The sequence below is a fragment of the Xenopus tropicalis genome, chromosome 4 (genome assembly GCF_000004195.4).
Source record: "Xenopus tropicalis strain Nigerian chromosome 4, UCB_Xtro_10.0, whole genome shotgun sequence".
Lineage (NCBI taxonomy): Eukaryota > Metazoa > Chordata > Amphibia > Anura > Pipidae > Xenopus > Xenopus tropicalis.
In genome coordinates this window covers 32,294,350-32,319,175 of record NC_030680.2, presented here as the reverse complement: position 1 = coordinate 32,319,175, position 24,826 = coordinate 32,294,350, and the positions used below count along the sequence as shown (strand labels likewise).

At 43.0% G+C, this 24,826-nt stretch overlaps 1 protein-coding gene across 2 annotated transcripts in view; it reads right to left on the bottom strand.

The window, feature by feature from the left end:
* Positions 1 to 17,354: 17,354 nt before the first annotated feature.
* Positions 17,355 to 24,826, bottom strand: part of chrm1 (cholinergic receptor, muscarinic 1) — an 83,696-nt gene continuing 76,224 nt past the window's right edge. For both annotated transcript variants that reach the window (XM_004913661.4, XM_004913660.4), the window contains 2 exons: positions 21,243 to 22,891; positions 17,355 to 18,661 (listed from right to left, as the gene is read on the bottom strand). In XM_004913661.4, coding sequence (XP_004913718.1) covers positions 21,246 to 22,811 — 1,566 coding nt within the window. In that variant the 5' untranslated portion in view covers positions 22,812 to 22,891 and the 3' untranslated portion in view covers positions 17,355 to 18,661; positions 21,243 to 21,245. The remainder of the gene's footprint in view (positions 18,662 to 21,242; positions 22,892 to 24,826) is intronic.

Here is a 24,826-nt window from a genome sequence, read left to right as displayed (position 1 = left end):
TATGCACACTATCAGCTTACAGGTGGCTTTATCTGGTAGTAAATCTTGTTTTTATCCAACCAAAACTTGCCCCCAAGTCAGGAATTCAAAAATAACTCCCTGGTTTGGGGGCACTGAGAGCAACATCCAAGGGGTTGGTGAACAACATGTTACCAGCATGAGCTGGTATATTAAACATTACCATAAAATGCTGTTGATTGTTAATTTGTACACGTCTACAGATTTTGTTGCATTTCAAAGGGGAACTAAAGCTGAACAAAAAATCTAAACATATAGTATTACACTGTATACTTTCTGCTTTTGTACCTATCAACGGAGTCCTTGAACTGTGAATATCTGAGTTGCTGAAGATGCCCGCAGTATCTCTCCATATTCTTCTGAGGGACTGGCTTTTAATACACATTGTTTATAAACAATACGTTTACAATGAAAGTTAACTTTTATGTCAGCTTACAAACCAGTATGTTACACATCAACTAGTGTGGACAAAGCAACTTCTGCTAATACTTTTTTGAGATTTTTTGCCAAACCTCAAAGGAGACTAAAGAAGTAGGGCAGAAATGTTGTACATTATAATTTGGGTTTCTGTACCAGCCCATGGCAACTGCAGCCCTTTAGCAGGGAGTAGCCCCCCATCTTCTTTTCTGCCGATTCCCTGCACATGCTCTGTGCTGCTGTCACTTACTGAGCTTAGGGGCCGACTCTGTATATATAGAATATAACTGTAACAGTATTAGTAATTTGATTAGTAATTTATTCATATTCTTATTACATAGTAGCTCTTAAAGGGGTGGTGCACCTTCAGGATAACTTTTTGTATGCTATAGAATGGCCTATGCATAGCAACTATTCAACTGATCCTCATTGTTTTTAAAATAATTTGCCTTCCTCTCATGACTCTTTCCATCTTTCAAATGGGGGTCACTGACCCCAGCAGCAAAAAAAAAAAAGCTATTGCTCTGTGAGGCTACAATTTTATTATTATTGTTGCTTTTTATTACTTATCTTTCTATATAGGCTCTCCCCTACTCATGTCCCTGTCTCTCTTTCAACCACTGCCTGGTTACTAGGTTAAAATGGACCCCAGCAACCAGATTGCTGCTGAAATTCCAAACTGGAGAGCTACGGTACAAAAAGCAAAATAATTAAAAAACAGTAAATAATAAAACAATAGAAGGACCAATTGCAAATTAACCCAGAGTAGCGCTCTCTACACCATGCTAAAAGTTAATTTAAAGGCAAACAACCACAGGCTCACTGGGGCCAAAATGAAATCATGTTGGGAAGTTGGATGTTTGCATTATTTGTCTGTTCTTAAACCTATAGATAACCCCCTGCTACCTCTGACATATGCAGCTGCCAGTGACTGCACCAAGGCAGGCAAGGTTAGTAGAGAAGAGTTATGTTACAAAGGGCTTCTTTCTAAATAAATTGTAGGTATGATTAATAGCCTAAAACACCTTTGTGCCAACCCTAATGCACAAATGAAAGTAGAGGATTTAAATACACCATTCGTATGAGAGAGAGAGAGAGAGAGGTGTGCGGCATGTTTTGTTGTGTAGGGTCACACTTACCCAATGTGGCAGTGCATTGAATAACAGCCTGTAAGGTAATATTGATAATAATCTGTCATCATGATCCACTTCCTGACTGCTGGCGTCGATGACCTTTATCTTCCAGGAAGAGGGGCAGAATTGAAAACTTTGACAGGGCAGTTCTTGCAGATCATGTGGTTCAGAGACTTCCGTGCATTCACTGAATGTGCACTTCCCTCCCAAGAGGTTTTGGTGGTGAATGACTGTGCCGATAGGCTGCCATTGCAGGGTTTATACACTTCACACATCACCTGATTTTCCACCTCCTTCAGCTCAATGAGTTGGCTTTGTGTTGAACCTTGTGTTTATGCACTGAACTTGCATCCCATGGAAGAGAATGAAAAGGCAAGAAATTATCCAGCTAGATTTCTGCATAGTGTTCAGCCATATAAAAGTATAGTGGGGCTTATTCTTTATGGTTTTTAGCGCTTCTCAGTGCTTTCTGCCTTTTGTTCCAAACTGATTGCAGTTGCGCCTACTGACGCATCGGAACCCTAGAGCTACTGCCACCTCCTGACCAGGCGGTAACTCCAGGGTTCCCCTAGCGCCTTGTGTCAATAGGAGCAGCGCACTTGTTTCTAAAGAACTGAGTGCTTGCGTCACTCTGCCACCAAACACCAGAAATGGCGCCAACTGGTCTTGAAATAAGCCAGTCAGAGTAAGGTTGCAGGCAGGGAGGGGGTGGGGACAAGAGAGCTCAGCCCATTGGACTCTAGAATGATGAATCTCATTGCTCCATCTGCAAGTCTGACAGTGTAAGTTTGGCAGATGGCAAGACAACACTACCTGCGCAAAAGCCTAATACCAACTTTAAGGGGGGTCATTTTCAGAGGGTTTCATGATTAGGGTTGAAGCCCCAGTGAATGCAAACCTGAATCCTACGACAGGCAATAGAATTCTTGATTAGTTTGTGCTTCCTACATTGCGGGTACGAAGGGTAAGGACCTTTTCTGTTTTGGCAAAATAATGCTCCAAAAATGGCTTTGCTGAGATGAGAGTGAAAGAACCCGGCTGGCCTTACTGCAACCAAACGAAACCCCTGCTGGATGAACTGGAACAATCAACATTAAGGCCCAACATGTCTGATGCTCTTGTGGCTGAATGGGAACCAACATCTAGTCAAGAACTTTCTTCCCAGAAGAGTAAAGAGCATTATAGCAGGAACGGGAAGGCTAACTTGTACCCTTGGTCCTGGAATGAGCACAGTACAGAGATATTTGGCCATATGGTGAGGTTTATATATACAGTAGGCAGATGTGTCTCCCAGGTTGCCATGGTGATGCGATCACTGCTTTGTATGGGGGGGGGGCGTAGGATGTGTCTAGTCACGCCTCAGAGAAAGTTGCAAGACCAAATGCACTGGGTATGACGTTAACTGCGCTGAACCAGGAACTACAGGTGGGACGGCGGCAATTCAACCGACCCGTGGTATGAGGTGCCAGAAAATTGCACTGGTGGAAAGACTTAATGCACAAATACCCAGAATTTTTAAAGGAATACTCTCACAGGAAAACATGTTTTTTTCAAAATGCATCCAGCAGAATCCTGCATTGAAATCTGTTTTTTAAAGGAGCAATTCAGTGTAAAAATGGGCAAAATAGACAGACTGTGCAAAATAAAAAATATTTGTAATATAGTTAGGCAAAAATGTAATCTATAAAGGCTGGAGTGAGTAGATGTCTAACATAATAGCCATAATAGCAACACTGCTTCCTGCTTTATAGCTCTCCACTCCAACCTGTTAGCCCCCCCCCCCAAAGTCACGGACTTAAGCTGGCCATACACGCACCGATAATATTGTACGAAACCTCGTTTCGTAGGATATTCGGTGCGTGTATGACAAGTCGGCGAGTCGACCGGTATCACAGGAGGCTGTTGGTATCTGCCGACTCGCCGATCGGCCAGGTCAAAAGATTTTGATCGGGCGCCATAGAAGGTGCCTGAGCAAAATCTGCCGTCAGGGCTGAATCGGCAGAAGGAGGTAGAAATCCTATTGTTTCTACCTCCTTATCTGCCGTTTCAGCCCTGAAGGTTAGTGGCGGGTCTGACGATCTTTCGTGCGAGATCGCAGATCGCCACGTGTGTGGCCACCTTAACTAAGATATTAGAGAGCTGAAAGCAGGAAGTAGTGTTCTGGCTATTATGTTAGACATCTGCTCACTCCAGCAGGGGGGGTGAGGTCACGGGGGGGGGGAGGGCAGGACCCTGACATCACGGGGCGGGTTCTCAATGTCACAGGGCAGGGGCTGCGTCGCTGATCGTCACATCAATGTTACTGATTCGAGCCCGGTTTTCCTAATTTCGGAAAATGGGCAGGAAATTTTGACCCAGACAGCCCTTCCGAAAACTGGGCTGTCCAGGTCAAAACCGGACAGGTGGCAACCTTCCTGTCCCCCCCCAGCATTGCGTACCCTGGGCTGGTGCAGCTTTCTGCTAACAGGAGCACCGGCTCACAGTATCCAGTAAGTGATTACAATCACAGCTGGGTGTCTAACATTTGACCCCCACCATTGATCAAACTTTTCCTTCTCCTTTAATGAGCAGTTAAACCTAGGTGTACCAGAAAGTGGTTATACCATGAGCTAGGCAGCCACATTGGGGTACCGTACTATACTCCAGAATATTTTGTTTTGGGACTGTGGCCCCCACCATTAAGGCAGTGTAACACCCCTGTAGTTCAATGACCCATATGTGCTTTTCTTTGTGGACTGTAATGAAGCAAAGTGCATGGGATATGTTAGCAACAGCAGAAAATGACACAACCCAGGGATATTTGCCCATATTTGGACAAAAGGAGAAAGCTGTACATTGCACGAGAAGTGAATACAGCATGGCCGTACTGCCTATAATCCCTGTATTCACTGAGCGAGAGAGCCTGTTATATGTTAATATTATAATGATAAAACAATTATAAGTTTTTGGAATTAAACATAGGTGCAAAACTGCTTGTGTGCCTATTTATAGCAACAAATCTGCATTGTTTTTTTTTGTTGAGACAAATTCAGTAAAAAAAGAACCGATTGGTTGGAATGGATAAAGTTGTCATACATGGGACAATGTCGACATGTGATTGGCAGCTTGCTGGCCTGTGCATGGCTGCCATCAGTAGAAGGGGTAATCTAGTCAGGGGCCCCAAGAAATGCCAAGGTGCAATTTGAGGGTTACAGGGGGTTGGGCAGAGTTAAGGCGGATCATGTCCAAAGTTTGGGGCACAAATAGATCAGGAGCGTGACCCATTGGTTCCCCACTCTGCCTATTGGCAGAACCCATATAAATGATGATCAGAAACGTGTGAAAGAAAATCTAATTATAACTAACTATTTAGTATCCAGTAATTACAACTTGTGGTTTTATATAAACAGCAGAGTCTGTTTATATTCTCTGCACTCCTTGCTCTGACTCCAGCCCATTAAAGGAACAGTAACACCAAAAAATGAATGAGCTTTAAAGTAATAAAAATATAATGCACTGTTGCCCTGCACTGGTAAAAGTGGTGTGTTTGCTACAGTAAGACTACTATAATTTATATAATAAGCTGCTGTTAAATCACGGGGGCAGCCATTCAAGCTGGAAAAAAGGAGAAAAGGCACAGGTTACATAGCAGATAACAGACAAGTTCTGTAGAATACAATAGTGTTTTATCTGTTATCTGCTATGTGCCTGTGCCTTTTCTCCATTGAATGGCTGCCTCCATGGCTACATAGCAGCTTATTTATATAAATTATAGTAGACTTTCTGAAGTAAACACACAACTTTTACCAGTGCAGGGCAGCAGCACATTATATTTTAGTTACTTTTATACACTTTCATATTTTGGTGTTACTGTTCCTTTAAAGCTGAATATGAGACCTGTAGGACGCCTGACCCATGTTACATTGTTTTCAGCGTCACACACAGGGAAAAGAAAGGGCTAAATAAATACTGCTTGCAGTCGTAATTACCTTTCCAAATAACAATGTAACAACTGCACATCAATGTTTAACTGGAAATTTATTTAGAATTATTTTCTTTCTATAAGCAAAATATTCAGGTTTTTGGTGAAAACCCCAATATGCCTGCATCTTGCTCTGAGGTTAAAGATTTAAAACACACAATAAAAACCTTAAAAGTGCCAGCCTGGTATGGGAAGGAACTTGCTACATAAAGTATGGCACATAGTGGCACACAGTGTCGGACTGACCCACAGGGATACCAGGAATATTCCCGGTGGGCCCAGGTGTCAGTGCTTTTAGCCATTGGGCCTAATTCATGGTCATTACTTATTTTTCTATGGAAACAAAGCAACTAAATATATAAAAGAATATATTATAGTATGTAAAGATAAAAAAAAAAACTAGGAAAATATAGAGACTGAGTAAGAAGTGGATGAAAAATAGTTTGGGAGTGGGTCCATGGTGTAAGGTTTTCTGGTGGGCCCCTGGCATCCCAGTCCAACACTGGTGGCACATGTATATTGGTTACAGAGCAGCGGGATACACCGTGTAGGTGATATTGTCCCGGGGTAGATACTTTATTACCACTGACCAGAGCTATAGGCCAAAGAGATGACAGTTTGCTCTGCACGCAAATGTTGGTTTTAAAAACCTCCCGTTGCACAAAAAGATCCCCACCCAAGGCCTTGGTTACACACACACAAACATACCCAGATCCATGAGCAAACACTCCGTCCACTGTCCCGTGTGAAATCTCTGCTTCCTGACATCACCTTCCCAGGTCTTGTTTGCCAAGTGAAGAAAACGTTAGATGCTGAGCAGAGGGGAGGCTGGAGGTTTAGTCAGATCTCTGTCCCATATACTGTAGGGCTGGAGGCTGACGGACAAAGGGAAAAGATTCATTAAAATGTTTTTGTTTCTTTTCTTAAATTGAAAGGCTCCTATTTGCAGCCAACCCTTTAGCTGCTACTTGTCTCCGGCACACACCCTGCATGGGAATGCTGCAGTCCCTCAGTAGTTCAGTGCAGGGACAGTCTCTTCCCATAAAGAGTCTGACAGCAAGGGGGGCGTTTGGGGGCAAACAGGGGGCTTGTGATTACAGAACATGGGGGTGGGTGATGTTAAGAAAGAACCATTACTGGACACCAAACTGCTGTGAATGATTTGTTAAGGTAAAGGAGATTTCACCTTCAGACAATAGTCTGCATTTAATACAATTTTTGCAATTCTGCTTTATTTAAAAGGTTTCGTTTTGAAGCTACAGACCAGAAACTCTTTCTCCTCTTCTCTCTCTATGGAAGGGATCGCCGACATCAATATGCATTCTGCCCTAACAGGAAGTTGCTGTTACTGCTGCACCTTCCCTCTCCTGCTTCATTTGTATTTCATTGAGCCAATTGGCTGAACCTTGCCGACCAATGGCATCAAAGACATGAAAATGAAGCAGGAGAGGGAAGGTAATAGGCTTAAGGCGCCCATACACCTTAAGATCCGCTCACTTGGCGATGTCGCCAAACAAGCGGATCTTCTCCCGATATCCACACCTACGGGTGAGTGATATCGGGAGAATCCAGGCTAATTCGATCGTTTTGGCCCTGGGGCCAAACGATCAAATTATTACGGCGGGTATAGGCAAGGTTGGTTTGGGGACCGCATCAACGAGCCGATGTGATCCCCGATCTGACTAGATTTTTTAGCCTGCCCGAACGATATCGGTTGGGCAGTCCCGTCGGTAGTGCCCATACACGGGCTGATTAGCTGCCGAATCGGTCTAAGGGACTAATATCAGCAGCTAGAATACTAAGAAATGAGCTTGACAAAGATACAAAGGGAGAAATGACCCCTGTAACATCTATGCACAAAACGTCAGCTCTAAAATAAGCGTTGTGCTACTTACCCTTGAACAATCACAGTCCCGAACAAAAGCCTTTCAATAGCGTCCCTTTAACAGCTCGTAGCCAAGTGAACAAGATGCCATACATCTGAAGCATTGCCAAAGGTAGCTTTTAAAATAGTGAAACCTCTACACGTCAAAATATTTATGGAAGATTAAAGGACTTAAAATAAGGAACAGGGTTTTTAAAATAAATATCTGATTTATATATAGTCATAGCAGGTATTTGTGAAGTGATGCTTTGGTTGCTCAATGTTGTAGTTTTACGCTGCCGCTATACAAACTATAGTGAAAGCCTCTATTTTGGTTTTTCATAAAGTCCAGATACAAAATAATTGAGAAAAAATTGAGACTCTGACTCCGCCCAATCAGAACTGCGCTCAGGGGCACCATTAGAGAGTCAAATATTCCTATTTCAATTATTTTTGGCAAAAAATTTGAAATATTTCAGTTTCTGCTATTTTGAGTCACTTTAGTCTCATTATGAAGAATAAAACGCATCAAATCCAGGATTCCGCTGAATTCCAGCACATTTCCGCAGGTTTGTGATATGGACAAATTCACAGCAGTTTAACAGTTAACACTTTTCTGACACTTTCAAAATTCTCCAGTCAGGAAAAAGAGTCATTTCCATGCCTTTACCCATAATTCCTTGCTAAAAGCCTCTCATTTCTGTTGTTAAGGCAAGGTTTTGGGGTTCAAACACATCTTGGAGGTCCAACCTTCGGGCAGCGTTCTTAACCCATAACAAAGTTACTGGTGACTTCACCTCATATCTCACCTTAACTGACCTTCTAACTGGTCTTTAGGAGGAAGACACACAGAGCTACTAGTAGCAGCTACTTGTCACGGCTCCTAAAACAGACACTGCTGATCATTTACTGATAATTGTCTCTGTGTGTTTTAGCAGAGGCAATTCTCAGTATTGTCTATGGCAGGGTATTTTCTGGCATTTAGTAGCTGTGAAAAAGTAGCTGCTACTAGTGGCTCTGTGTGTCTTCACCCTAAAGTTTTATCTACGGTAGCAAATAGGCATTATCCCCAAGTCTAAAGGTGGCCATACACATAGCCACCTTTAGACTTGGGGATAATGCCCACCCTCCACAGATGTTCAGGGCTGAATCGTCAGATATGCAGGTAGAAACAATAGAATTTCTACCTCCTTCTGCCGATTCAGCCCTGAACGTAGATTTTGCTCGGGCGCCTTTAATGGAGCCCGATCAAAATCTTTTAACCTGGCCAATTGACGAGTCGAAAGGTATCCACAGCCTTTTGTGATATCGGTCGCCTTGTCGAGCCACCATACACGCACTGAATATCATACGATACGAGGTTTCATATGATATCATTGGTGCACATATGGCCAGCTTAACTGGCCTTCAGGCTGGGATTGCCACCTTTCATTTACAGTGCAGGGGGTGGGTCTGATGATGTCAGGGGTGGGGCTATGACATAGCTATCAGCAACTGCCCGATCCTCATGTCAGCCAAGAAAAGTCCTATCCAGATTTCCTTAGTTGGAAAACCAGGCATGTAGTATTGGCCCAAACAACTCCATCAAGAACTGGGCTGTCCTTGTCAAACCCCTACTTCAGGCCAAGCACTGCCCAGCCACTGCCCCAGGCCCACCCAGAGAGGCAAGCCCCGCAGCTTGGCAACCACGGCTGTAAGGAAGGCTATGTATGTAGCAAAAGACATGTAAGAGGGCTTTCACTGCTGTCTTTTTTTTTTAAAACATTTACATTAGCCTTGTGACACCAACTTCTATGGAAAGGAATCCATAAATATTAGAATTAGTGGTATTTTTACTACTGAGCACATGTGTATTCCATCAGCACCAAGTATTTAATCTGTCTCAAAGAGATTTGTTTAGCACTGACATATCTACAAACTGAGCGATGGCACCCAGGCTCAGCAGAATGTGATGGGATAGATATTTGCACCAATAAATCCACAAACCATGGGTAGGCTCATTTGTCCTTGTTACCTCATCTCAAATGGCACCCAACTGGAAGGAAAAGTTAGCATGTACGAGACTGCCAAAATAGTTCCATTTTAGCTTTGCTTCAATCAATGGCAAATACAGCCCAGTTCTGCTTCTACCAAACGGCTCTTTCTTGCACCGGTGATACATAGTGTGGAATACGGGCAATCTATCTCCAACCCTCTCCAAGTCTGAAAGGGGAGTGATCACAAAGCAAAGCAATTTCTATTGCTACAAACTCATTTCTTGCATTATATTACTGCAATGAATGAGGCAACCTAGGAGAGACCAAGGAGAGACAACCTAGGTGAGAGCAAGGAGAGACAACCTAGATGAGACCAAGGAGAGACAATCTAGGTGAGACCAAGGAGAGACAACCTAGGTGAGACCAAGGAGAGACAACCTAGGTGAGAGCAAGGAGAGACAACCTAGGTGAGACCAAGGAGAGACAACCTAGGTGAGACCAAGGAGAGGCAACCTAGGTGAGACCAGCAGAGGCAACCTAGGTGAGACCAAGGTGAGATCAAGGAGAGACAACCTAGGTGAGAGCAAGGAGAGACAACCTAGGTGAGACCAAGGAGAGACAACCTAGGTGAGACCAAGGAGAGACAACCTAGGTGAGACCAAGGAGAGACAACCTAGGTGAGACCAAGGAGAGACAACCTAGGTGAGACCAAGGAGAGGCAACCTAGGTGAGACCAGCAGAGGCAACCTAGGTGAGACCAAGGTGAGATCAAGGAGAGGCAACCTAGGTGAGACCAAGGAGAGACAACCTAGGAGAGACCAAGGAGAGGCAACCTAGGTGAGACCAAGGTGAGAGATCAAGGAGAGACAACCTAGGTGAGACCAAGGAGAGACAACCTAGGAGAGACCAAGGAGAGACAACCTAGGTGAGACCAAGGAGAGGCAACCTAGGTGAGACCAAGCAGAGGCAACCTAGGTGAGACCAAGGTGAGATCAAGGAGAGGCAACCTAGGTGAGACCAAGGAGAGACAACCTAGGAGAGACCAAGGAGAGGCAACCTAGGTGAGACCAAGGTGAGATCAAGGAGAGACAAGCTAGGTGAGACCAAGGAGAGACAACCTAGGAGAGACCAAGGAGAGACAACCTAGGTGAGACCAAGGAGAGGCAACCTAGGTGAGACCAAGGAGAGACAACCTAGGTGAGACCAAGGAGAGGCAACCTAGGTGAGACCAAGGTGAGATCAAGGAGAGACAACCTAGGTGAGACCAAGGAGAGACAACCTTGGTGAGACCAAGGAGAGACAACCTAGGTGAGACCAAGGAGAGACAACCTAGGTGAGACCAAGGAGAGACAACCTAGGTGAGACCAAGGAGAGGCAACCTACATGAGACCACATAAAAGACACCCCAGTGTTGACCTTCATGCCAGGGCTGGTGTTGGTCATGGGATCATAGAACCTTTGTGCCAGCACATGTAGCAGAAATAGAGTTTGAAAGTCTTACGTTTTTATGCGTATTTCCGCTACATGTGCCTGCATTCGAGTGTATCTCATTCATTCGGGTGCAGGCACAAGTAAGAGACGTAGGGCGGAATTTTCAGCAAACGCTTTTCCTAAACACAGCCCTGCCCCTCCTCCATAAAATGCACAATGAAAAGAAAAACTTGTGTCCCCCCATGATTTACCTGAATCAGCCCTGTCTCTCCCTGAGGCAAAGTATCAGTGTGAGCACAGTTGGAAGTGGATTGCCCATGAGTTAAGCCTGCAGTGAATGCCTTTTTGGGATTTGACTGAAACCCAAATCTTTCTTAATGGATTTGGCTGAATCCTGGACCAAATCCAGGGCCCCGGTGGGCCCTGTACCCCCTAGTCCAACCCCGTGGGATTCTGCACATCCCTAGTCTAGTGTCTCTAAGAATTTGGAAGAGGGTACAAGAGACGCTGAGATGCCAACCATGAGATGGAAGGTAAAGATGACTTTTCAGAAGACACATACACTAGCCAGCCGATTGGTCAACAACTGTGTGTGAAGTTGCGAGTCCTTAGCATGTCTGGGGCACGGCACAGTCTATGCATGAGGGCTCACCACCTGCTGTGGCTCCTATAAATGTTAATAATAAATATACCACTTAAAGTGATTCTGTCATGATTTTAATGATGTATTTTTTATTTCTAAAAAATACATCTGTTTACATAGCAAATAATTCACTCTGCCATTTAATTTATTTTATTCTTGAACCAACAAATGTATTATTTTTTCTGCTGCTGGTGGGGTTGGTTGGGGATATCACTCCAACTTGCAGCTCGGCAGTAAAGTGTGACTGAAGTTTATCAGAGCACAGGTCACATGGCTATGGCACCCTGGGAAATGAAGAATATGGCTAGCCCCATGGGACATTTTATAATAAAATATAGAAAAAATCTGTTTGTGTTTATGAAAAACACGTTTCAATGCAGGATTTTGCTGGAGAAGCTCTACTAACTCCTTTGTGATATTTATTCTATAGCAGATTTTAGAATTAGTGGTTTTGGTGATTGTTTTCCCTGCTCATTGGGAAAGATAATGTGTACGTGTCACACACGCAGCGAGTTTACATTGCGCACTTCTTGCTGCTGAATAAATGGGTATTGGTTTGACCTGCCGGGGGTCGGATCACTCCTGCTAACCCAACGTGGGCAGATTTATATATGTTTGCGTTGCTAATGTTTATTTCAGGGCAGCAGAGAAGGGGATTCTCCTCTCACATAAGATTAACGCCAGTGGCTTTCGCTCTATATCTCTCTTTGCATTCACTTCTGGGGCACAGATATCCGGCTCTTGGGACTTGGTAATGGTTATGGCAACAAATAATCTTTCTTTACTCAAGGAACAAGAGACTGTAATAAATCTTTCAGTGGCAATAGATCTGTTTATCCCGCCGGCCCATTTTCCACAAACCTGTTTTAAAATTCTTTTAAAGGGGTTGTTCACCTATAAATTAATTTTTAGTATGTCATAGTGATATTCAGAGACATTTTGCAATTGGTTTTTCATTTTTTATTGCTTGCAGTTTTTGAATTATTTACCTTTTTGTTCAGCAGCTCTACAGTTTGAAATTTCAGCAGCTATATGGTTGCTAGGGTTTGGTTTACCTTAGCGACCAGGCAGTGGTTTGAATAAAATATTGGAATATGAGTAGGAGGGGCCTGAATAGAAATATAATTAATAAAAATTAACAATAATAATAAAGTTCTAGACTCACATTAGTTTTTTGGCTGCCGGGGTCACTGACCCCCATTGAAAAGCTGTGAAGGCCATTTGCAAAGTTGCTAGGGATAGGACATTTTATAGCATGGTAACAGTTACCCTAAAGGTGAACCACCCCTTTAAAATCCTGTGACTTTAAAGGGGTTGTTCAATATAAAGTTAACTTTTAGGGGCACATTTACTAACCCACGAACGGGTCGAAATGAGTCCGATTGCGTTTTTTTCGTAAAGATCGGTATTTCGCGATTTTTTCGTATTTTTTTGCGATTTTTTCGGCGTCTTTACGAATTTTTCGTTACCAATACGATTTTTGCGTAAAAACGCGAGTTTTTCGTAGCCATTACGAAAGTTGCGTAAAATCTTGCGATTTTTCGTAGCGTTAAAACTTACGCGAAACTTCGCACCTTTTAAGTTTTAACGCTACGAAAAAGGCGCAACTTTTCGCGTAAGTTTTAACGCTACGGAAAAATCACAAGATTTTACGCAACTTTCGTAAAGGCTACGAAAAACTCGCGTTTTTACGCAAAAATCGTATTGGTAACTAAAAATTCGTAAAGACGCCGAAAAAATCGCAAAAAATACGAAAAAGTCGCAAAATGTTCGTTTTTAAGTGGGAACTTTTCCAATTCGGGTCGGATTCGTGGGTTAGTAAATCAGCCCCTTAGTGTAATATAGCATGGTCCATTCTCAATGTTTCAGTTGGTCTTCATTTTTTATTTTGTACAGTTTTTGAATTATTTGCCATCTTCTGACTCCAGCTGTCAAATGGGGGTTGCTGACCAAAAACGACTGTATCCTTCTATCCAGGCACTCTCCTATTCATATTCCAGACACTCATTCAAACCGCTGCTTTGTTGCTAGGGTAATTTAGACATCAGATAGATACTAAAATAATGAAGTGGCAAAGTTAAATAAGTAAAAAAAACACAAAAAATACAAAATTAAGACCAACTGCAGACTGACTTAGAATATCACTCTCTACATCATACTAAAAGTTACTTTAAAGTAAACAACCCCTTTAAAGCTCTAGAAAATGGAATATAAAGCACTTCTCGCTGCGCGTTTACACGGATTAATATGGTGGGAAAGTGGAGATGATCTCTCCAAACTGGCAGATGGGCAGCGGCCAATCACAAATCAAAACTTGCACTGCAGTATTTACCTACATAGATGCTAATTTGCCCCATTTTTTTATGGGGGGGGGCTGATGCAGAGCACCAAACTCTTACACGAGAGGAGGGAGGAGCATGGGGACCATGTGGTACTAGCAGTGGTGCAAGTATAGAAGAATGAGGCCCTCAGTTGAAGTGGGGCCTGGGGGATAGGGGGACCCAGACTGTAGGATTTTCTTCCTCTATAGCTTTAGTAAACCCCCACCCCATTGCTATCCTACCTGAGTGCTAGCAGGCAGGGAAGGGGGAAATGACGGAGGGGTGGGGGGGAGGAGTTGAGACATGAGAGGCGGGGGGAGCAGAATGGGAGGGGCAGGTAGTACTTGTGTTGTATGACAGGCCCCTTCAAAGATTTTGTGGCATTGGAGCCCAGAGACTGAGGTTGCGCTCTTGTTTGGTTTATTAACTCCTGTTACGTATTATCTGTAACCAATAAATATTTTGTGTGTGTGTGTAAAACTGCTAATTCTGGTTTAATATTAAAACAATGCTCATAGCAGTGCACTATTCACATCACCACTAAAATGAATTGCTGAGTTAAAGGAACGATTCACTATCAATCATAGTAAACAGAATTATTATATTCACTTATATTTATACAAAAAGTCACTACATTTCTAAAATTCTCAGGTTCCCCCCACAAATGTCTCACACCCGTAGCCACACTCCCTCCCCAACTCTCACCCTGGCAAGAACTGGCGAGAACATACGGCAGACTCCATGAGCATCCGGGCCCCCCATGGTCACAGGGACAATCCTTATTAAGGCCTTTGTTTAGCAAGAAAACCCTCAAAATACAAAATAAATGGTTTTTAATAATGGTTGCTTTGCTGTTGTCAGTGACAATCCGGGTGTATGCAAACAGGACTGGCACCCATAGGTCAAGGGCAGTCACTAGTATTGCCCCTGTAGCCATGGCATCTGTGCGCTACTGATGGAAACTTCTGCCATTTGATTGGGGGAGTCTGTGCATCAGGAACACAAACTGGTGTTGGTAAATTGTCAAGGAGAAAGGAAACAACTGGCACTCCTCAGGCAGTAGAACAAGATAAACATTTTATTACGCCATGATTTGTGCCAACAAAAAATGCGTTTCATACATGCAGGCACTTCAACATGGCAAATATTAGGATGAAATATGCAATTCATAAAGGTACTTGCCTTTAAACACATTCCTGCACTTCCACATGGCTGCCAATGAGCAGAGCCGGCCAAACCTTTGATGTGCCCAAGGCAGGATCCATTCATTGCCCCCACCATTTAATGACAACCGCCGGGGGCAAGAGAAGGGGGAAGCAGGAGAGGTTCCTGCCTGGCGCCCCCCAATCATTGCGCCCTAGGCAGGTGCCTCTTCCTACCCCTAGTTCCATCCCTGCTGTCTATGGCATCTTACAACAGCCCCTCAGGCATATGGCAGAATCCACAGTTCGCCAGTCTGGGCCTGGCTACCACCACTCCTGACCTCCTGAGCTTTAGGGTTGTGCCAACAGGCAACAAACCAACTGGTACTTGAGTTCACTCATAAACCGTAACTGAATGCTGTATTTTGGTTGGTGGCAGGGTCAAATGGGAAACCCATGACTCCCTCATAAAAAACCCATAACCTGCAGGATGAGCTTTCCAACAATCTGGCAGCTGGGGCTGCTTTCTTTTGTTTTATTTCATTAACCACAGGCTTGATCTGCAGAGCAAAATAACACCAGTCAATAAATCTGCCTTCCCAGTTCCCAGCCCACTGCGGAAGTCCCACCAGCCTTGCACTTTTCATCCAGCTTTTAGACATCATTAGGGAAATCCGCATCATCTGAACATACAAAAGGAACATTATTGGGGGAGAGACGGAAATCTGGGTTTTTCATAGAGATGTGCAGGGACCGCACACATAGCAGCATATGTTCAGACATTCACAGAACATCGGCCTTCAAAGCAAAATAAAATGATCACTGACATCCATGATGGTTTGTGTCTATTTTTAAAGCAGTTATAAGTTTATTAAAGGGAATTTCACTGAAAGGGATCAATAGAGCTTTTAATGTTTGGGCCAGCATTAGGAGGGATTAGATTAGAGCCATGCCTGCAGCCTCCATCCTTATTAGCATTTAGTCCGTTGCTGAAGGTGTGCAGCTACTTTCTAGGAAACCCAGGGGCAGCATAGGGCAGCGGCCTGATAAACTCATTGTGACACATATCTCTCTGTGTTAGAGGGATGCAGCATTTATGTGCCCCGTGTCTGTGGATGTCACTGGTCATGCAGAAATATACTGCCAGTGCTAAAACAATCCAAGATACAATGTATGGGTGATATTACATAAAAAGGGACAACCCAAGTCGAACCAGTTGATTTATGGTAGATATATATAGATTGGTCTGTATCATGACAATGTTAGAATCCTCCACACATACACACACACTGACCCATACCTCTAGCCTTAAGAGACACGCACCAATATAATTGCACCAATATAATCGTACTTAGTTTTGTACGATTTTCAGACCACGTGGTCTCTAAATTTTACTACCATGATCGGACAGGTTAGAAAATTTTGGTCAGATAAGGATAAAATCTGTGTATGTATTGTGTATCGGGCGATATCCTTGGGGGACCTACAGTGCATTTCCAGGAAGTCACTTTCGTACGATTGGTGTCTGCCAACTATTTCATGTTCAGAACATCCTCTGATTTGTTTTTTTTGGGCCTTATTCTTAAATTTCAGTCTGAATCTAGTCTAGTTTGAGATCATTACATGTAAATGTACAATCGATATCTGAATGTCCAACAGAAGTAGACTACAATCTGAATGTGTATGGCTGGCTTTACTTGTTACCCCTATTGCCCTTCCAGCCTTGTAGCTCTGTCCTCTTATGTTAAGAGGCAGTTGACCACCCTGACAGTAAAAGAGAGTTGTATTACAAACACATGAGGGGTCATTTACAACCACAACTAGTGCAGTTATGGGGCTGCTGAATTGCCAGCAGTCAGTTACATGAAAGAATCCCCAGTGAATACTTAACCAACAGTTTATATCATATTAAGTGGCCCAATCAATTATCTCCAATATTCCAAACAGGAATAGATATATATCAGTAAATATTGGCCTTTTACATCTTTGCACACTGCAGTGCTGTAAGTAAATGATCCATATGGTGCACTCCCCCTGCCTCATGTACATACAGAGCTGTGTAGGGCAGGTGTGGCAAGTGGTATTGTAGCCCAAGGTGGCTACGATCATAAGGACACTCATATAACAAGTCATTCTAAAGAATTGGGATTTGTCAGCATAGGACCCTTGTGTTGGATTATGTCTACCCCTCAGGAAAACGGCAAAGTGGGTTTGCCAAAAATTGAAAAACCTTCTACCTTCTTTAAATGTCCCTATGATGAGGTTCCTGTGGGTTTCCAATTCACAGACCTTTGGGCACGTGTTTATCACATATGGACAGCAATGCACGTGACAACTCCAATTAACCAACGTGCAGACTGTTAACCCATGAAAACATGTCATATGCACCTGAGGGATCTCGGATACATCTCAGATGTTCCAGGGGAGGACACAGAACCAACAGTAAAACAGACTCATTAGATTTTATTGATTGTATTTGCTGTCATTTTTTAGCCACCTCCATTCTTGTAATATGTGATATCATTTTCCCAGCTCTTACATTTTATGTGGCATTCCTTGGTACATACATTATGCTATGCTTTCAGGGTATTTGTTATATATTGTAAATGCCACATGGTCGTCAGTGATTCATTTCAAGGCCAAAAGAATATGCACAATGGTGATCAATCAAGGAGTACAGTAAAAAGTGTGGTGAATGGGGCACTTAAAGGAAAATAGGCCAGCTTCCAAGTAGCCCATGCCTTCCGTGCCACCCGGGACCCAAGCTAAGTCTTAATCCATCTCTGTCTGCTGCACTCAGGGGGTTCTTTGAGTTTACTGCAACACTCACACAGTCTATACAGTAGGAGATAGATAGAAAGCAGACTCCACTTGAACAAAGGCATACATTGTGTCATAACAAAGCAAGAGACTTTATGTAGCTTTATGGTTTTGGTTGAAGATGTAAATGATGTCATGCTAATAAGCACGGTTAATGATCTTAAAGACCGATGGCCACTTATGTTACAAGAACAGAGCTGGGCTTATTGTTCAACTCACATTGTCAAGTGCACCATGACATCAACACACATTTCATCGTTTAAGTAAACGAGAACCAAATGTCCATAGAGCAGGGCAACAAAAATGGGACCATAGTGCTCATTACAGACTTGCAGGAACATAACCGTCACAGACATCCATTTCATCCTGTTGCCGTGGTAGCTCATTATATCAGAAAGGAGCAAACAAGATGGCAGTGCAGTTGCCATACCGTGTTGGGCAAAGTTGACTTTGCATAAAGAACAAGATCTGATGACTTTGTGGTAAGAGTCTTTATTTTGAATAAATACACAACCAACCCCTCCCTATGCTCTGTAAACAGTAGAAAATCCTTATCATGTTCTTTGGCCTGTCCTTGTTTGGTTTGGCATATCAGGCATCCGTTTTTTTCCCAAAAATGAACAAATTATCTTTTGAATGGTAAGTCTGGCCACCTACCAAACTACCCCTGGCCCTCAGTGAGTTCTGCATACCGCACAAGACCTGGTAAAACCACTGAGGAATTGCCTCAAGTACATGGTCAGAGCAGTATTCATGGGGAGCTACAAAGAGCCGACCTCGTGGTACTCCTTCTTCCGCCCCTTTTGCTGTACAGGATTCAGCATTTCTTGCCATCATCCCGGGTCACACAAGCATGGAGACTCCATCTGGCATCCAGTTCAGTTCTACACACAAATAATGCAGAACTTTATCTGTGTCCTTTAAGGTGATGCATCCTGTGAAGAATTAAGAAGAAAGTTAATTGTCTATATTTGGTCAACAGAATGGCTGCCACTGTAAAGTTCCCCATGCACCTTAAGATCCGCTCGCTTGGCAATGTCACCAAGCGAGCAGATCTTCTCTCGATATCCCCCACCTACAGGTGGGCAATATCGGGAGAATCCATGCTAATTCAATCAAATTATAACAACGGGTATAGGCAAAGTCAGTTTGGGGACTGCATCAACGAGCCGATGTGGTCCCCGATCCGATTAGATTTTTAAACCTGCCCGATCGAGATCTGCCTGATTTCAGGCCAGATATCTGTCGGGCAGGCCTGTCTGTAGTCCCCATACACGGGCTGATTAGCTGCCAAATTGGTCTAAGGGACCAATATCGACAGCTAGAATCGGCCCGTGTATGGGGACCTTTAGAGACAGGAAGTATCACTGCTAACATGTTGTACAGCTCTGTCTGTTGTTGGACATTTCTCCCCCATTGAAAAAACAGAATTGCCCATTCAGCAAACCCACTTACCATTCTGCTGAATGGGAACTCAACACATCACTTTATCAGATTACACAGAGTGAGCCACAAGCAGCGTGATTCCTATTCAACCGCCCATAGTTTGAGGTGCTTTGAATGCCATGCTCTCCATGAGAGGAACGTGCCAACCAAACACCTCCTTTAACTTTATCTTTATGCTTTGTTCTTGTAATTATAACAGTAATAACAGAATCATCTCTATCCTTTACTGAGTTGCTACATTAGTTATTTTTTCTGTAATATTTAGATCATCATCATCATCATCATTCTGATTTTTAGCTTTGGAATGTTGGGGCAAGTTGGATAGGATTTCTTAACCTATAGGTCCCCATGGTGTTTGGGTGGGCGAGTTACCCTGATCCCTTTTAATTCAGTGACATTTCTTCCTACAACAGAAAACAGTAATTGGATTATAAATCAATTTATGGGTTATGAATGTAATTTCCAGGCTAGGCCAGGTCTAGGTTCCTTGATCAAATAGTGGAAGAATTCCTGATTTAGGGACCAATATAAGAAAAAGCAGGGATGCACTGAATTCCAGATTCAGTTCCAGTGTCTGACTGAGAACCCTTTGACCTCCTGGAGGACCTGAACTTAAAAGCCCCTGCTACTACTAACCGCCCCAAGCTCTGCCACCAATAATTTACGCCAATCCCACCCCCCCGATGCATCAATTACATTTACCCCACCACTCCCATACACAACTCTGACCAACGCACCTCAGCCAATCTCTGTGCATGGACCCAGCACGGCAACAGGGTTACTCTGTTGCAGGATTCGGATTTAGCCAATTCCTAGTACAGGTATGGGACCCTTTATCCTGAATACTCAGGTTTTCTGGATATGGGGTATTTCCGTAATTTGGATGTCCTACATTAAGTCTGCTAAAAAAATGATTTAAACAGTAATTAAACCCAATAGGATTGTTTTGCCTCCAATAAGGATTAATTATATCTTAGTTGGGATCAAGTACAGGTACTGTTTTATTATTACAGAGAAAAGGGAATCATTTAACTATTAAATAAACCCAATAGGGCTGTTCTGCCCCCAATAAGGGGTAATTATATCTTAGTTGGGATCAAGTACAGGTACTGTTTTATTATTACAGAGAAAAGGGAATCATTTAACTATTAAATAAACCCAATAGAGCTGTTCTGCCCCCAATAAGGGGTAATTATATCTTAGTTGGGATCAAGTACAGGTACTGTTTTATTATTACAGAGAAAAGGGAATCATTTAACCATTAAATAAACCCAATAGGGCTGTTCTGCCCCCAATAAGGGGTAATTATATCTTAGTTGGGATCAAGTACAGGTACTGTTTTATTATTACAGAGAAAAGGGAATAATTTAACCATTAAATAAACCCAATAGGGCTGTTCTGCCCCCAAAAAGGGGTAATTATATCTTAGTTGGTATCAAGTACAAGGTACTGTTTTGTAATTACAGAGAAAAAGGAAATCATTATTTGATTAAAATGGAGTCTATGGGAGATGGCCTTTCTGTAATTTGGAACTTTCTGGATAAGGGGTCCGATACCTGTACCCGGCTAAATCAAATCTGAACCCATAAGATCACATGACTTCTGGTTCCTGGACACCTGTATGTGCCAAATGGGGTTTCTATTTTTTTATTGTGCTCATTTGTATATTTCAGTTTGTGTTCAGATTTGGTATGGCTGAAACTTTTGTGGATTCAGTGCATGCCTAAAACATTTGCACCCAGTTTAGAGCCCACAGCAACCAATCAGGTGTTTGCTTTCCCACATGTGACCATGAAATGGTAATTGATAATAAAATAAAACACAAGGATAAAAGATGCTCAATTACTAAGGTTGCATGACACTCATAACACTAATAAAAAACACATGACAGTTTTATTAGAGATCAAACTGGGTTATTTAAAAGGCAGCTCTATGAAATCTACTGCTGTGATCGGACATTTTTGGACTCAAACAGGTCAAGTTAATGCCCCTTGCTTGGTGCAAACACATGCTAACAAGAGTACTGGATACATTTACATATTTCCTATAGTTGCAGTTTTTCCCACCCACCGCTCATTGTGATGGAGTCCTGAAGAAAGGTGCTGGATGTTTGTGTGCTCTCCACTTGCGCTTGTCCCACCGACAAAGAAGCAGCATTTTAAAAGTGCGTCTGAAAGATCGGTTGCAGAGTGCATAACACATTGGGTTGACTGTGCTGTTGACGTAGCACAGCCAGTAACCTAGCTCCCATAATTTCTTTGGAACACAATCCGGACAGAATGTGGACACTAACACCATTATATTGTATGGGGTCCATGTCAAAATAAAAGCCAGCAAAATGGCACTTAATGTCTTTGCTGCCTTCTTCTCCTTTATGAGAGAGTTGCTTTTTCTCTTCCCATGATGATTTTTTTCAGACTTGGCTCTGATGATGGTTGAGGGCAGAGCAGTGACTTGCGCCCTGGATGTTTTCCTTGTAACCTCGCTTTTCCCACCATTGGTCTCCGCCTCAATATCACCTCTTCCCAAAGTGTCGCTAGATCCCCTTGAGCCTTTGGGTGTCCCTACGACAGAGCTGACCATGGGAAGCCGTATGACTGCTGAACAGATGTTCTTCATTTCATATGGACGATCCTCTGCTTCAGAAGAGGAAGAGAGAGAGTCTGCAGAGGCAGCATCTTCCATGGTGTTACAACTGCCATTGCTTCGATGTTCTGGGTAACTCCTGAGAGATGGGTTAGAAGTAAGCTGACGAGGGAAACAACACCCCTGCTTAGCTCTTGGCACCGTCCTTTGCCCTCTTGATAGTCTTTCAGATTCTCCAGCTCCACTGCTGCTTCCACTTCTGACGCTACCCAAAGCAAGAGGGTGGGAAGTATGATCTGTCCCTGAACCCTGCAACCCTGCCAATTCTTTGCTTCGGTTCTCTGTTTCTCTGTAAACCCTCCAATATAGTATAATCATAATGGTAACTGGTAGGTAAAAGGCAGCAATAGCAGTGCCAAAGGTGATGATAGGCTGGCTAAAGAACTGTATGTAGCAATCGGTGGCTTCCACTGTCCTCTCACCCACAATGTACTGCCAGAATATTATGGCAGGAGCCCATAGCACAAAAGAGATGAACCATGCCATGCCAATCATAATTGCAGCTCTCCTTGGTGTCCTCTTAGCTCTATATGTAAGTGGCCGTGTTATAGAGAAGTAGCGGTCAAAACTGATGATCAGCAGGTTCATGACAGATGCATTGCTTGCAACATAATCTAGTGCCAGCCACAGGTCGCAGGAGACAGGGCCCAGTGCCCACCGCCCCATAACAATGTATGTGGTATATAAATTCATGGACAATGCACCAATGATGATATCAGCACAGGCCAAACTGAGCAGAAAGTAATTGTTGACTGTTTTTAAATCACTGTTGACCTTGAAAGCTAAGAGAACAAGGACATTCCCAATGACTGTAACCAAAGACAGGATGCCGGTCGTAATAACAATGAGGACCACTTCCCAAACCGCATGTCCACCTAAAGGATCGTATTCTTCTGTAGCATTTGAGGTCAATGGGGTAACTGTGGAACTGGCCATGGTTGGAGGCCACTGGGTCACCATCTCTTGCCCAGCATTCTGATGCAGGGCCAACATAAATTGCTCTTCTTTGGAAGACAAGGGGAAGATCTCTCTCAGCCCAAGGTTCAGAAGCCTTTATCCACCACAGTACAACTCTGTAAAGAGAAGGAAGATACAACATCAGTGTAGGAAGCAGCAATATTACTATATATGCATAAGGTTTAAAACTCCTGATAAATGTCCAAGATTAAGCTGCTATAGGAGATCACATTGGCTCCTTCCATAGACTTGCTTCTCCTCTCTTTTTCTCTAACACTGTCACACTCCAAAAACATACAGGCTCCTAATTAAACTGACCCTACTGTGTGTGAATGTGATAGGGAGCTTAGACTGTTAGCTCCGCTGGGGCAGGGACTCATGTCAATGATGTATAATAATATCTATAGAGTGCTAGAATATATTGGTGCACACATTCAGATAATGAAGGTTAAACACCTGACTGCCAGTTAGGGTGAGATATTAAAGTGAACACCTATTACCTATACTGAGTTACTGAAACTGAAGTATTTTATTGTAACCTTGTTAAGGACTGTGGAGCCAACATTTGGAACCTCAAAGAGAGGCTTAAACCATAAAATTCTGAACAAGCTCTTAATCCATTCCACCGTTTAATTCTCACTTTTCTACCTCTTCTCTCTGAATGTAGCACTTGGCTCACGTTGTCTCTCCCCTTCTGCCCTACTTCTCCTGCACTCTATTTGGTATCAAGTGAGTTCCTTTTTCCACACACTGTTTGTGTCTCCCTGTCTTGGCTGATATTAACAATTCTTTCTGCATTTCACGCTCTGCTTCTCACCCTACTCTCTCTCAGCTATGTGTGTCTCCGTAATCTGTAACTAAACATAGCTGGATTTATGATCTCTGTTGTTTGATTGTTGGAGGAAGGAGTTATGTTGGGAACCCCCACCCCATCCCAGGAAGCAAAAAGTGGAGAGAAAGAAGTGGTTGGACGGGTTTACCGTTCTCACATGCAAAATGCAGAACTCAAGAAGGAAGTCAAGGAGAGAAAAAAGTAGCTGGACTTCAGAAAGCATAACATATGGCACCAGAACTTTCTATAGCTCCTCCTTGTCAAACAGAACTGCTCGTACCAAACAGACTCCTCCTACTGCTTCTGGTAGCGCACCATGTCTTACCCTCTAGTACTGCACATACTACCTGCCATTGCTCCACCGCCTGTCTGTGTAAGTGGGCTTTGCTTTAATGCAGGGCGAAATGATTCTGCCACATATCAGTGAATGTCCCCCTGCTTTAATCTGTATTAAAGGTGCTGTTTGGTCACCATACCTGTATCTGTAGCAAGAGTCTGATAAAAAGCTGTCTTTAAAGGGGTAGGTCACCTTCAAATTAACTTTTAGTATCACATAGACAGTGATATTCTGGCAGCTGAAAGTGACAACTTGTAATTGGTTATCATTTTTTATTTTTATTGGTATATGACTTATTTAACTTTTTGTTGAGTAGCTCTCCAGTGTAACATTTCAGCAGTTATCTGGTTGCTAGGGTCCAATTTACCCTAGTGACCAAGCAATGGTTTGAATGAAAAACTGGAAATAAATAGGAGAGTACATGAACAGAAAGGTAAGTAATGAAAAACAGAGATAATAATAAAACTGGAACCTCACAGAACAATAGGGGTTTGGCTGCCGGGGTCAGTGACCCCCAATTGAAAACTGGAAAAAGGGAGAAGAAGAATAAAAATGAAGATCAGTTGAAATGTTGTTTAGAATAGGCCATTCTGTAACATATTAGAAATTAACTTATAGGTGACCAACCCTTATGGAACAGAACAGATAGGGACAAATGCCCCAGGCTTGTGTGAACTCAGTCAGAGTAGCAGCTCTATACACTAGAATAATAAAATATAAAAATATATTCCACTGAACCCCATGAATTTATGTCTTTTGTAGGAAAGGGCTGCAACAATGGCAAAGTGTGCACAGAAAGGCAATATAAACATCACTTTATATCAGTGCTGCCCGATTGTTTAATTGTATAGTACTACAGGTATGGGACCTGTTATCCAGAAT